At 27.7% G+C, this 15,656-nt stretch overlaps 2 protein-coding genes across 3 annotated transcripts; both read right to left on the bottom strand.

The window, feature by feature from the left end:
- Nucleotides 1–547: 547 nt before the first annotated feature.
- On the bottom strand, nt 548–5,662 carry LOC112689345 (dnaJ homolog subfamily A member 1). 2 transcript variants are annotated; one of them, XM_025563010.1, is made up of 7 exons: nt 5,401–5,662; nt 2,575–2,744; nt 1,977–2,465; nt 1,752–1,906; nt 1,544–1,662; nt 1,316–1,481; nt 785–926 (listed from the first exon to the last, which is right to left on the bottom strand). In XM_025563010.1, the coding sequence occupies exons 2-7, from the start codon at nt 2,704–2,706 to the stop codon at nt 785–787; spliced, it is 1,203 nt and encodes a 400-aa protein (XP_025418795.1). In that variant the 5' UTR covers nt 2,707–2,744; nt 5,401–5,662. The 2 variants fall into 2 exon arrangements, with proteins under 2 accessions (XP_025418796.1, XP_025418795.1); XM_025563011.1 differs by lacking the exon at nt 5,401–5,662 and having other exon boundaries at nt 548–926; nt 2,575–2,706.
- A 3,984-nt stretch (nt 5,663–9,646) lies between these two features.
- LOC112689358 (eukaryotic translation initiation factor 4 gamma 1-like) lies at nt 9,647–13,714 on the bottom strand. The gene is made up of 9 exons (XM_025563032.1): nt 12,658–13,714; nt 12,266–12,403; nt 11,997–12,206; nt 11,505–11,578; nt 11,297–11,441; nt 11,090–11,228; nt 10,410–10,573; nt 9,859–10,037; nt 9,647–9,784 (listed from the first exon to the last, which is right to left on the bottom strand). Exons 1-9 carry the CDS (start codon nt 12,679–12,681, stop codon nt 9,685–9,687), a joined length of 1,173 nt encoding a protein of 390 aa, XP_025418817.1. The 5' UTR covers nt 12,682–13,714; the 3' UTR covers nt 9,647–9,684.
- Between the last annotated feature and the right edge of the window lie 1,942 nt (nt 13,715–15,656).

Genomic DNA, 15,656 nt, shown 5'->3' with positions numbered 1-15,656 from the left:
ACCTGAAGAATTGCTAAACAGCATTTCCAGGTGGCAGATGTATTATTTGCCAATTTCCTTAAAAAAAAAAAAAATTAAATATTGAATTACTTAATACTTACTATTATTGATTAAAAACTTAATTTAATGCAAATTAAAATCCAAAAATGTAAATAGAAATAACTAAATTAAATAAAGTTGTTTATTGATTTCATGTTAATTTAAATATATCATAGTACACACTTAAATCAAAGTTCATGCTTTAACCATTAAAGCTAAGAACATTTTACACTGGAAATCAACCAACTAATAAAAATGAAGAATATTTAAAAGGAATAACATAAATGGTAATAAAAATATTGATTAGAATTTCTATCTCAACTGAAATTGCATGATCAATAAAAGAAATGATAACACATAAGTTCTTATATTAAAACCATGATATCAATTAGGATAGAAATAATAATTAATACTAATATTAGTAAAGGGAAAAAATAAATACATGATTCTGTGTAAAATAGAAATGAAAATCATTTTTTATCAAATTAAAATCAAGTAACACTAAAAATGGAGTGTACTAATGTATTGATCAGCAGAAAGCAATTAAATGAATTTTCTAACTTTTGATTAAAAAAAAAGTGGTATATAATATATACGATATATATTATAGTAGGAAAGAAATACTGTATATCCAATTAAGGTCTAATATTTTTCACAAGTTATCAAATTTTGTTTGCTCGGTGTCTTATAACGGAATGAGTACAGATAACATGGTACTGTATAATATTGACTTAAGAAGAAAACATTAGTGTGAAGCACATTGCACATTTCGAGTAGGACCATCATCTTCAAAGGCATCACGTCTATTTTGCCTCCTAGATTCATAATCAGGATCCATTTCTGATAGAGTAACTTCTTCAGATGATTCTGGAATAACTTCTTCTGGTCTATATAAAAAATAAACAAATTAGTATTTAATAAACACTGATGGATACCTTAACAAAATTATTTTTATCTAAAGTAGGTCAAAATAACTTAGGTAACAAATTAATCATTAAATTAAAATGTAACATAGAATGTTAAGGAAATTTAACATTTATTATTAATTAATAACTAACATATTAGTTAAGAAATTATAATATTAATAGTTTAGCTAATAATTAAATATAAATAAAACATGTTTTCTCACATTGAGGTTTAAAATAAATTATATTTTACTAATTGAAGCTCAAATTAAATATTGGCTTTTAGTTCTAAGTAGTAATTTTATGGTAGCGTATTTTATTATTTTCATCTCATTTATACTATGAAAATAATTTAATAACGCGTTTCTTACCTAGGAGGAAGACATGATTCAAGAAGATCTATCTTTTGGGGAGGCAATTTTTCTGGGAAATTAACCAGGAACTGGATGATTAAACGACCTTTTTCAAATGGGTTCTTATATTGAGGCATACCTTCATTCATAACACATTTCACATCACCATGTTTCAAAACTTCACCTAAAACCCATTATTAAGTAATTTCATATTATTTTAAATGTTGTTATTTCATTTTAATTTACCTGGAATAGCAGTTATTACTAAAGAACGTTCATCTAATGTTTTAATAACTTTACGGAATCCACACAGTGCCTCTACTAATTCAATTTCTAAACGAAGAATCAAATCATTTCCGCTTCTCCTATTTAATTACAAGAATAATTATATTAATATCTATATTATAAATTAAACATAATAAAGTATTAAAAATTATTTAAAAGTATTTCTAACTTGTAAGTACGATGTTCTCTTTCATCTAACACAATAATTATATCGCCTGGTTCGAGTCCAGATTCTTGATCACCTTCACCACTGAATGTTATTTTTTGACCGTCTACCATTCCTTTGTCTACATTCACTTCCAAAATTTTCCTCTCACGAACAACCTTAAAAATTCATATTTATTAATTTATAATACACGTGTATTAATAAATTTAGAAGAAAAAAAAAACTTACTTTCTTTCCATTGCAAGTCCTACATTTATCTTTAGGGTTAATGCGTTCACCCATTCCACGACACTCACTACACATAGTCTGTACTTGTTGGATCATGCCTGGTCCCAATTGGTGAATTTGCACTTGAATTCCACTACCTTGGCATGCTGGACAAGACTCGACTGCTCCTTTTTTGCCACCTCTACCCTCACATTTTTCACAAATAACATTTTTTTCTAATGCTAATTTCCTTACACAGCCATTGTACAAATCCTCAAGAGAAACACTCAATTGATGAACAACATCTTTGCCCTTTTGAGGTCCATGACGGCCACGGCCACGACCACCAGATCCACCAAATTGACCAAAGAACATATCAAACAGATCCATAGGTGAAGAGAAAGAGTTACCAACTCCACCTTCTTTAAGCGCTTGTTCGCCACCTTGATCATATAATCTACGTTTTTCTGGTGTAGATAATACTTCATAAGCTTGAGAAATTTGTTTGAACTATAACGTTTAAAACAGAAGTATAAATTAATCAGAAACTTACAATAAATACTAAAACAGATAAGTATTTATAATTAATTTTAGATTTTAACAAAATATATTTCTTTACCTTTTCACCCTCATTTGGGTTCTTGTCAGGATGATACTTTAAAGCAAGTTTTCTATAGGCTTTTTTGAGCTCATCACTAGTACAATTAGGTTTTACACCTAGGATATCATAGTAAGTTGTTTCTTTAACCATGTTGATAATAAATTCAATTTAAATTATTTCACCAAGGTCTGAAACAAAGTTTAATAATTTTTAATGCTTTATAAATCAGAAATAGTTAATATAATAAGAAAATTAATAATTAAAGATTTTTAAAGAACTAATTAAATATTAAATAACAGTATAGTTACATGTTTTTGTTGAAAGTAAATTTAGGTTTATAATTAAAAAAAATCTTTAAAACAAAAATTATGTAAAACACCTAAGCAAATAAGACAATTATTAATTACAATTTTGAAAACTGAGAATAAAACCTTAAGAGACTACTTAGTCATAAATAATTAATATACATGTAAATCTCAATACAACAAAAACAATAATTTTCAAGAATATATAACAATTATATACAATTTATTTCTTAAACAAAATACCTACCAAAAACCATAGAGCTTTAACATCAAATTACCAACATTTTTGATTCCAGGAACAGAAATAAAATGTATTAAAAAAATTGCAACTCAATAAAAAATATAGAATATAGAATTATGAAGAATAAAATTGATAAAAAGTAATTTTTAATCAGAAAAATCAGTTTTATTATTTAAAATGTTCATCTATAGATAATTATTTTATAGATAGTTTATTAAAACAATGAGTCAATGTTGTCAAATCAAGATATTAATAATAACAAAAAAGTACAATAATGTCGAATGAAACAAAAACTTACAATTAATAATATAACCAATACATCAATTGGGTTGTATCTCAGACCACACAAAGCCAATCTAAATTACACAGCTCTTAAGTACAAGCATATATAATTATTTTTAAAGTGAAAACACTAAAGAAAAGGAAAAAATTAAAATACATAAAACAATACTAATAGGTTATCAAATTGTTGAAACTATTCATATCTCTATTAAAATATATCATTATTATTTAACTCAGGGTGGTTAACCTTTTGTGGTTTGCGGGCAAATTTATATTTTCTTAAATACACTGGGGGCCGCCAGAAGAAAAAAAAATATATTTTGACTATTTATATTTTATTTTATAATTTTATATTATGCGCACAGGTGCACGAATAAACGAGCTCGACTGGTTATTAATTACTGAATAAGTTTAGGTTAGAGAAATATTTAATGCTCACGATTGTGAATAAAATTTATGCCATCCATAGTTTTATCACGAGAACTTCTGTCGTATTCCTACATTTTATAGCATAAACACCATAGACTATGAATATAAAATGTAAAATTTATACAATAATATCATGATTTAGTTAAAATATTATTATGACTAATTTTAAATTAATAAAATAAATAACTAATTAAACTGAGGGGAGGGGGGCAAAAAAAAAGGCATTAAGGGCCTTGGGTTGGACCACCCTGGTTTAACTTAGATTAAAACAAAAAAACAAAATCAATATGTTATATAAAAAATAAAATTAGGCAAGTATAAAGAAAAATTATAGAAATTTTGATAAATGTTAAAATAAAACATATTTTAAGATTAAAGATATATAACATGTATTTAAAAATATATTGACAAAACTCCTCAATTAAAAAGGGGTTCATAACATACATGTTAATCAATAAAATACATATGGAATTAATGTTAAAGCGAAAATATTTAAGTATTAACTTTTTGTGTTTAGTTTTGCATATGTAATAAATTTAATACATTTAATATTTAGAATAATTAGTAACTACTAAGTATCAAATTTAATAATTGCTATCTCTAAATAATTAAGTCAAGTCGAAAACACTAAAAATAATTTTATAAACTTATTAAAACCTGCATAAAGCCAGTTGAGAATTATCATCCTAAGTTTAAAGCACCGTTAATTATAGTCTAAATAAAAATTATTGGTAAACGATAGTGGAATTAACCATTTTATGGTGGGGAGGGGGTTTATTAACAAATAAGTTTTTTCCTACCTAGTATGATATAAATAATAAACAATTGAAAAAAAAAAAGGTCATGCGTGGGGACAACCCTCACTGACGACGACAATGTAGTGTGGACACCCAATCACATGGGTAGAAAATCGATCGGAATACATTTCACAACGACCAAAACCTTAATTCATTCTTCCTAAATCCTATCCTAAAATATGCAAACGCATAAGAATGAAGTTACACAAAATACCAACTGAACAACAAAGAAATGTCACAACTCACACACACGCATACACATAAATAAGCACAGAATATCGACCAATTATCGATTTTCACGTAGTCTGGTTGCTAGTGCGAATAAAATTAAATAAATGGCCATCGCAAATGAACTTAACAAACGTATCAGTTCATATGATGCGTTGCGTCTTCTATACGTTCAATAAAATTCATATGTACGAAATAACATCGATGGGTCGTTTTACGACGCACGCACGCATAAACCGAACGTGATTTTTCCTTTTGTTTCCGCCGGACCAGGTTTAAGATCGCGTCGAGCGCGAAACAAAAGCGAGTCACAGACGACAATTGTAACGCGCGAGTAAAAGACAGAAAATAAAAAAAAATGGCGATAACCAGCTTTCCGAAACGAACGCCTGTAAACCGTGCGGAAGTATAGCGTGCGCACGGTTAATGATTAACGGGAAATCAATCGGAACGCACAGTTGCGGGCGACCAGGGTCAGCTTTAGCTTGGCACGCGGCGAGGTAACGCGCGCGAGACAATGGCGATGAAGATAACGCGTTAGGAAAATAGGACTTTTACTTACATTGAACGCGTGTGCCGGCTAAAATACAACGCCAAACAAACGAACCGTGAGAACTCGATGTGTGGTGCGACTTGCTGCGGAAACTGGTTGCTAACTATTTCAGTTTCGTCGATTATACCAAAACGTATATGTATGTGTATATATATATATATATATATAAATGTAGAACTATAGCCGTTTGTTCACGGTTTGAGCGTCAGGATACACGCAGCCGACAAAACACAACTGCAAAGCTATGAATGCGGATCGAGAAAGGATGACATGCACGACGTTTTATCGAATGAGTGAGTAGTTTCTAGAACGTTCGAGAGACGGCGGTCGCGTTCGGAACGCACGAAAACGCATACTCCTTGACATCGGCCGAACGTCAACCCCGGGTCCACGATTACGTTTCCCCGCGACTCGCACGCACTGTACGGGCAATCCGACCGGCCGCGGCGTCGCCAACCGGTCAGCCTGACACGGTTGTCGGACGTGCTGTTGCCATTCCGCGGCTGCGGCATATCTCTTATCTCGGACTTTGGTTGCCTGCGTGATAAAAGGATAATCGATGTCGTTTGAAAAATAAAAAATATAAGTTCTCCGTCGGCTCACGCACTAAGTAATAGGGATGAGAAGTTTCGTTCAGTTGAGTGAACTAGTTCGTTCGTTCATCGTTCACTTAATTGAACTAGTTCACTGATCGATACACGGCTTATGTAATGTATATCTCGTAGTTCTGTTTAATTGAGAATGGGAAATTGGGAACTTGAAGTTTCGTTCAGTTAGATATAGTAGTTCGTTCATTCATCGTTCACTGAACGATACACGGATTGACTGAATTAGAGGTGTGTCGTTCGCGAACGAACGGGTCGTCATTCGTCCGATTTAATTATTCTTATCGTTCGTTTATCAACCAATCGTTCGTTGAACTAGGTCGTTCATGAACGACACATCCCTACTAAGTAATAGGTACGAATTAAAATTCATGGATCGGTCCGTTACCGGTTTTCTGTAGGATCTACCGTTGGAAATTACGAATTTCAGTTTTTGTCGTATTACGACCTTCGCTTAGAAGTCGACTTGAATTATGAACTATTATTTATTATACGATACGAATACCTATTAACTCTGTTGGAGTAAACGGTGCAACAGTTGCGTTACTGGATTAATTCATTAGCGTTGTAGTGTTTCGGGATTCTGAAGTACTCGATGACTTAAAATATCCAAACTAAAATCAATTCAAAGTAGTCCATCAATTGTTATTGCTAAGTCTGGTTGATCAACGTTAGATAGTCTTTAATTTAAACATTGATTCGTGATTATTAAAATTCATAATTATTAATAATAACAACGACGGCCATTATATGTTTCACTCACTTCAAACAGGATAGACATTTAAATAATTATACAATTAAATATTCAAAAATTATGAATTATAAATTTTGATTCCCCTCTTACATTTTGTATGTTAACACTATATAGTTATGGAGTAACTACGATGTATCGTGCAAACCAATTCACATTGACTGTGATGTAAATTTGCCTCACACTAATTTAATGACATATTTACATTAATTATTTTTATCCGTAGGCTATCATCCATTTCATCGTTTCTCAATCAGCGTCGCGGGATTAGCTTTACGCTACCTAACCCATACATTAGATTTTTTCTTGTAAAATTACTCTAGGTAAAACTGTCTACATATAATCTCTAAGTGTACACAGTTTCTAGAATACTTTAGCAATTGCCGCTTTATTCCCTAGCTAGGTAAATTAGAGTAAACACTTGACATACAATGTACACGGAGATAAAACTCAAAAGAAATGGAGGTTTTACGGGTGGGGCAATGGCGTATATAGAGGGGATGCCTAGTGGGCTACAACAACCCCCCCAATATGTTTCAAAAAACTTGAAAATTATTTTAAACGTTTGTTATATTTTAATGGTACTTAATGCTTATTTGAAAATAATTTTATAAAAAAATAAAAATAGAAAAATGATTTTAACCTGGTTACATTTATTTTATTCAATTGTACTTCAATAGTTCTTTAAAATATTTTAAGGTTCTCAATTTATGGTTCAATGCTTACTATTAAGAGTTAATTATATAATAAATAAATAAATTATAATTGTATAATACATATTATTCATAGCATATTTTATTATAGGAATAGTGCAGTAGACACATATATATGTATATTAAATAGTCAAGTACCACATCATATACCCTTTATTCATAAATACAGGATTATACTTACTATAGCAATTACGTAAATAATGTGATCAGTTGAGACAATTTTTATTGCTTTTGTCAAATAGTTATGGGCAGTGCTCGACTTTAGGGGGGGCGCAGGGGGACGGAGTACCCCAACTAATTTTCAGAAATTTTAGCGTCCCCCTACTATTATTACGCTATAATCATAACGCTCAGCCAGTTTTGGAGACGTTCTTTTTTTTAAAGTAAATAGAGTCCCAGTTCTTAAATTTTGCCAAGTCAAGCACAGGTTATGGGACATTCTTTAAATGAAATGTAGATAAGTATCTACTGCAAGGGCGTACCTAGAAGCCCCTCCCGAAAATATTTAGTGTATACACTGTATAACTGTATACACCACTGGGTGGAGCAGTGGCGTAACTGAGAATGTTTGATGGGGGGGGTTCAAAATAAATTTGTAGGGTAAACTTGTGGGGGGCCTTTTCCCCCACGGCCCACACACCCCTTATCTATATTTTGTATAATTTAATAACTCAACACATGTAATGTATTTTATTAAGCACAAGTGCACAGCTATTATAATTACTAACCTCGGACATACTGTTTACTATTTAAATTGAATTATACATTTAGAACATATTTATATAAGGATATATTATTTACCTAATTGATTTGTTTTTGTGATAATTCATCTTTATAATAATTACAAAAAGTTTAATGTCGCAATGAAAAGCATAAATACTTATATTATTTTTTTTTAAATTTAAATGAATTGTTATTAACTTAATTTATATTATTAATAAAAATGTATACATAAATGAATTAGAATTTAATTTATATAATTATACAATTGTCTTAGAATTATAGGAAGAAAAGCTTGTGAACTAGTATTATATATCTATAGTTGATCTATTCGTGGATAAAAAAAAACTAGAAGAGATATAAGTCAAGATAATTATGGTTGAATATCATATATTATTTCCAAACACAGAATTAGAGCACATTTGATTTCTCAGTACTCCAAGATTTCATATAGTTTTGTATTAAAAAAAAATATATTATAATTTCAGTTGATATATGTTATTATTCTTCCACCCGTCGACCGACCTGCCGAATATCGATTTCGTTTCTATTATCAAATAGGTTTTTATAATTTTACAATATGCAGGTAGGTATATCAGTTTATACAATAAATTAGTCGATTATAAAATTAATACTATTTTTATCTGGTGTACTATTATTTATATTTTAAAAATGTTAATACTTTAATAAGTCTAAACGGATTTACACGGAAAGAGTTTCTCATTTCTCGTACCTACCATTCGAGCATCTTTCATGCGATTATCGAATACAAGATTTTTTGTTCGAGAGTCATATCATGATTATTTACACCATGATAATAACTCACGCGGTTTTTGAGAATTCACGTTTACACGTGCCGAGATTATTTGGTACGATAATTGGCTTCTAAAACTATCAACAAATGTACATAGTTTTTCAAATCTCTTGGGCGTTTATTTTTATCAAACATTCGAAACTTGTATGAATCCGTTCATGTCGATTATTATGATATATTCTTATTTTGTGGTTTTTTAAATATATATCTTAATTTAAACTTGTGCTTATATTTTTTTACTTTTTAGATTGAGTAGTTAACTAATAAAATAAAAACAATGGCAAATTTAAACATGTTTGATCGACGGTTGTGATTAAGTTTATAGAAATTTATCACAGCCAAGAATGCCTATGAGATACAATCAACAAAAATGATAAAAACAGAGACATGTGAAATCTCAAAAAAAAAAAAATAAAAATTAACAATTCAATTTATTGTTTATGTAAGCAGTTGAATATTTTTGATTATTATGCCAAAAGTATTCAAAAAATGCGAAATTAAAGATTAGTAGGTAATGACTAAAATATGGATTATTTAACAATAATAATTTATTTCACATTTAGACCAACGAAAATTGTATAATAACTCAAAAAAAAATTTTAGACAAAACCTCGATTTAAAAATATTAAATTCAAGTAAAAAGCAATTAGAATATACAATACAAAACAGTATAAATTAAGTTATACAAAATTAATTCAGATATGTAATCCTACTAGTGATGTCAAATAATAAATCTGATAATCTTGGAAGTTCTATTTTCAATTCTGAGTCATCCATTATTTTGTCAATTCTAATATATGAAATAAAAAGAAAATAATAATTAATAAAATGTACAATACAGAAAATTTATATTATTATATTTACCCCGATAAAACCGAATCAATTAATAACAAGCCTTTCTTAATAAATAAGTTTAAAAGTATACCAGCCTTTTGGCGAATACTTTGGTCTTCGTTTAGTGTTATAAGTATCATAGAAGCAACGAATGACACTTGATCGTAATGTAGCCACGAGTTGATATATTTTAACGAATGTACTATTTCCTGTAAATATTTTTAAATAAATAAACATAAGGTGTAATCAAAAAGTTATTGGTATTATAATGTATAATAATATAAACTTTGATGGTTAAATAATTATATGTTTTAAGATATTTGTGTAAAAAAAAAAGTTTAATATTAGTAAGAAATAGATATTTCAAATTTCAAGTTTCTGATGATCGATATCTAGGATGTCTTAGTGGATTTGTTTGATGAGTTATAAAAAATGTGGAATAATTATTTATTATTCTTCTTCATAATAACAATCTAATAGTAATACAATAATCAAAATATATTCTTCATCTTATTTTATATTTTTTATTTTATTTTTATATTTAAAATACTGATAATAAAATAAATAAACCTACTACATACATTGATATTTATCTTGTCAAAACCGTTAAGAACAGCCATACATTCATCAATAATACATTGGGCCATTACTGTATATGATTTAAGATCATATAGTTGTTTTAATTGCTCCGGCAAATTTTCAAAGGAAATATATTGTTCATTGTCCTCAATTAACTTAAGAGGTTCTGTAAAAAATTAGTTATTAAAATAGTTAATAGTTAATATATTAAATTAAAACTGTTCAGAAGATATCATGTACCATTCTTGTATATTATTTATTTAATTTAATAAAATATGATATAGATGTCTTCGTTATGAAAATTTGAAGGAATCATTATTGCAAACTGATCATTGTTAAGAAAAAATTTTAAAAGCAATTATTTATTACTGCATAAAAATTTATACTAATACAAAATTACAAAATAATTTTATCCTACTTTCTAATATACAATTTGAAAGTAATGTTACAACTTTGTATAACTGCTAAACATAAATAAAATGCATAACTTGAAATTTTAAAATTCAAACTGTTGAATATATTATAACAAAAAAAAAAAAAAATTATAATTATACATAACATATTATAAAACCTAACTAAATTTTAAAAAAATTTGTTAAAATAAATGTAGTAACTTAATAGTACATTTTTTCTAATGAACAATAGTATTTATAAAGTATAATTTGAAAATTGACATTATTACCTTCATGTATCCAACATTTTAAATGCAAGTTTTGTATTTTGAATATCAAAGACTGAAGAGTTGGTGACATTTTTATGAGGACAGTGTTTTCATTTTTAAATAATAAAATATGATGTACTATACCGTCCAAATTATGAGTCTAAAAAAAATGAAATAAGAAATTATTTATTCTATAATTTCCTAATACTTTACTATTTTGGTTATTACTTTTGATAATTTTTGTCCTGCTATTTGTAATATTATACATAAGCAATGAATATTCAGAATATCTTTTACTTTCATCAATTCGTGAATGAACGACAATATATTTTTTTCGGTAAAAGCCCCTTGTTTGAATAATTCACCGATAAATCTATAAAAATATTATTTCGTACAATATATACAAATTATTAATTAATTTTACTTGAAAACATACTTGCAATGGGCTAAAGACCTTTTATAATATTGGAAATGAAAACTATTCAATATATTCTTGAAAAAAGATGGGGTCTATAACATATATAAAATATTTATATTATTTGATAATTAAATTAAAAAACATATGTTATCAATCGGTGGAAAATTTATTTGAATATAATTTGGTTTTAGTCAAAAGCAAATAAGAATGGTTAAGTTTTAGTAGTTTGATTGAGTAGTTCTACTCAAGTCAGTTTAATTATTAGCTATTATTGTTAATTATATAATATACATTTGGGTACCTAAATCATATTATGTATGAATAAGTCTTGATTTAAAATGTTACAAATCAGTTTATTTATAAAAAAAAATTAACTATGCAAGTATCAGTACTGAGAGATTTATCTTAAGCTTGAAATGACTTAAGACTAATAATTATAGATTATATTATAAAATCTAATATAATCACAAAAATACTATTATTATATTAACAAATTATATAACTAGTTACCATATTACTGTTCATAAAATTTTTTTTCAATTTATGTACTTCATTCTGAGGAGTACGAGTATAATATGAGGTAAACATATCGAAGATTTTTTGTGCTAAAACATTTTGAAAAGTAGTTTTATAATTGTGAAGTTTGTTAAATGCAGCATGATTGGCCATGTATGCACATAACTTTGCATATAAAACTGTAAAATCGGGTCTATTTAAAGCCTAAATAAGTAAAACAATAAATTTAATAACTGTTATAATTATTAATAATATTTATATACCCGAAAATAAATTATATCCACTATGTTTTCAAATATATAAATTGTTTTCAGTGGTATGGAAATAATTGTGTGTGCCATTTCCTCAAAATTGTTAATATTTACATTTTGGACAATTGATCGTACCAAATTAAATATTTCCTAAAGTAAAATCGTTTAAAAAAATAATTCAAAATATTTTCTAAAAATAAGATTAATTCAATAAAATGAAACATATCTTAAAAAAAAAATATACAACAGTACAATAAATTGTATTTTATTAACTTAGACATATATTTATAAATATATAATACACATTTTTAGTAAGATTCAATAATTGTTGTATGTATGATTAATGTTATTAATAATTACATTGAATTTCAAATATTTTAAATTATACAACATTTAATACTTACAACTGGTTTAAGACTAGCTTCCATAGTTGTTATTAATTGAAAAAATTAATATTTCTGAAAATACAATTTTTTTATAAGTAACATAAATTAATACAGGGGATCTATAGTTAAATTATGTAATTACTATTTATTATCCATCAATTTAGGAGATAGGTAAGGCCAAAATTTGAGGGGCAAAAATTTTGTTTTAAAAATAATTACTAGTTACTTATAATTGATTTAATTATATTATTATAGTCTCGCAAAAAAATATTATTTATAACCTTAATATAATTATTTATAAATTAAATTCTGTGTAATTTCATTTAACAGTAGATGGATGAATACAAAACGATTCTGGAGGCAAAACTTTACTATAGAATAAATTAAACAAATCTTAGAGTAAAACCAACAGGTCTAATAAAATTACTTCATACGTGAAGTAAAATATCTAGTTTTAAAACAACATCATGCACAACTATACGCTTTAGCAATAGTTATCATTAAAACAATTTAAAAAAATATATTTTAATTAGAAAACAATGAAATTAATTAAATAATACCTTTCAACTGTAATCTGTACTTGACAGCAGTCTTTTGTACGACTAAGATTGTTGATCGTTGATGAAAATATGTTTTATAAGATACAATATATCAAACACCAACGAACAAACCAATTTTTACCGTGGATCACTGAACAATAAAATGGATGTATCTAATATTTTTGAACCGAAAAATGATTTCTTCATTGACCATACACCATGGCTACGTAGTAGTTAATTAAGTAACTAATAACTTCACTAAATTCTATACTCACGCATACATTATTTTGATTGTGGTCACGGAAAATAATTATATTATTATCCCAGTCTGATTTGATAAACGATATTTTTATTTTGTATCGAATTCTCGAATTCAGATGGTTGTAAACTATCAATATCCGTATTCAATGCAAGGAAGTGTTGTACCTATTTTTGTATCCAACGAGAGTGTGATTCGTAATGGTTACAAGCATGCCAGCTGGTCATAGAGTAATTACTCAATGTAGCCAGCAAATATATTAAAAGTTATGTTTTGACGGGTAGGAAATAAAATTTATTTTTTTGAATTTAATTTGTTTAATTATATCACGGACAATTAAGTTTTCAAAATATAATATTGTTAAAAATATAAGTACTTTATACGTATTCAGTGGCGTAACTGAGAATGTTTGATGGGGGGGGGGATCAAAATAAATTTGTAGGGTAAACTTGTGGGGGGCTTTTTCCCCCAAGGCCCACACACCCCTTATCTATATTTTGTATAATTTAATAACTCAACACATGTAAATATAATCATTCTATATTAAATAACATTATACATTTTCAAATATGTTTTAAAATGTTTTAATATTTTAGAATATTATGTTCAGATTCCTCGTCTTTTTGGCAAGTTCATCAATGACCTCTTCATTTGAAAATGTAATATCATTATGAATTGCCAACATTGCCAGACCATTAAGTCTTTTCTACAAAAAAAATTAAAACATTTTTCTCATTAGATATTATGAAAATGTATTTTATTAAGCACAAGTGCACAGACGGTGTGTTACCTACTGTGTAGTGTTTACTGTTTATACGTAATCGCAATAATCAATGTAGATACTTTGTGTCGGCGCGCGTTCTTAGTACCTACTATCTATGGCTATTATTCGTTCTACGAAATGTAAATCTTGAAGTTACATTTTTCTTATAATATTATGTTTATGGAATGGTGGTTTTTTCCCATTATTGGATTACTTAACTTACCATCTATAATCTATTCATAATTAGGTATAGTGTGTAGCAAGGCACCCAATGTTTATTAATAAATAAGAATTAAAATGATTCAGACCATTTATTTTGAAATCATGCTTATCGTTAACGGGTAAATATTTATATACGGGTAATATTTAAGTATACACAACTTCTAAACTTTTTTTTTTTTAGTTTCGTAATAATTTATAAGTTTTTATTTGAATTATTTGTAGGTATAAGACAATATATAAATACAGCTCATGGGGGGAATCTATCCCCCCATATCCCCCCGTAATTACGCCCCTGGGGTGGAGGGCAGGGTCTGGACCACTTTATGGTCATTAGCTTAGGCTGTGATTTATTTGAATAACTTACTGCAGAAACGGGACAAGTTCACTTTTCCTAATTTTTCAGGAATGATGAAAAACTGAACATGATATGTTCCCTTTCTGCAGTATAGTGAAATTTCCAAACGCTATATTTAGCGTTTGGATAGTCGGATTTGACTCCTTTCTACAGTAAACGATGTATTTACGCGTACTTAACAAAAAATGATAATAAAATCAAATTTGATAAAAATGGACACGTTTCTGCAGTTAGCGATTCATTTATTCGCTCGGGTTTAAAATACTGTGTTATGTTTTTTCATTTATAAGAATTAAACGTTAAATAATAAATTAATAATAGGTTAAACATTTATAAATCTATACTAATTTTTTCAATAACCTGTATTCCTTCGTCATCTATTCTTAATATCCAATTTATTGCCCACAGTCCTTTTGTTCTTTTCTTTATTTTTTTAATTTCATATCATCATTTTTTTTTAATCAAAAAACCTATTAAAAATTCATCAGCAATGCATTTATGCATGTTTCGACATAATTTATGGAACAAAAGTTTACGAATATTGATTATGAGCATACAATCAGTTACGGTGACCATTCAATCTATTGAGAGAAATATATTCTTTAATTGTATATTGGGAGAATTTGATCTATGCCCTCTATTTGACGGCTATATTTAGGGTAAAACACTTTATAGTGTAAACATAGGTACTTATAGTACAGCCTAGAATCTAGGCCCTTGATAGACTGTAAATCAATTAATCCAAGTGTTTATGAGTTATGAAGTAAATTAAATTCAAAATCGAACCCAATTTAATAATGAAATATGAATTAGTTATTATTAGGGTTCGGATGTTTATGCGTTTAAAATGACTATAATATGTATACATTTATATGCTAA

The sequence above is a fragment of the Sipha flava genome, unplaced genomic scaffold, assembly GCF_003268045.1.
Source record: "Sipha flava isolate LNK unplaced genomic scaffold, YSA_version1 43_pilon_pilon, whole genome shotgun sequence".
NCBI classification, from domain to species: domain Eukaryota; kingdom Metazoa; phylum Arthropoda; class Insecta; order Hemiptera; family Aphididae; genus Sipha; species Sipha flava.
Note: the sequence above shows the minus strand (reverse complement) of the source record. Positions and strands in the feature narration are given on the sequence as shown.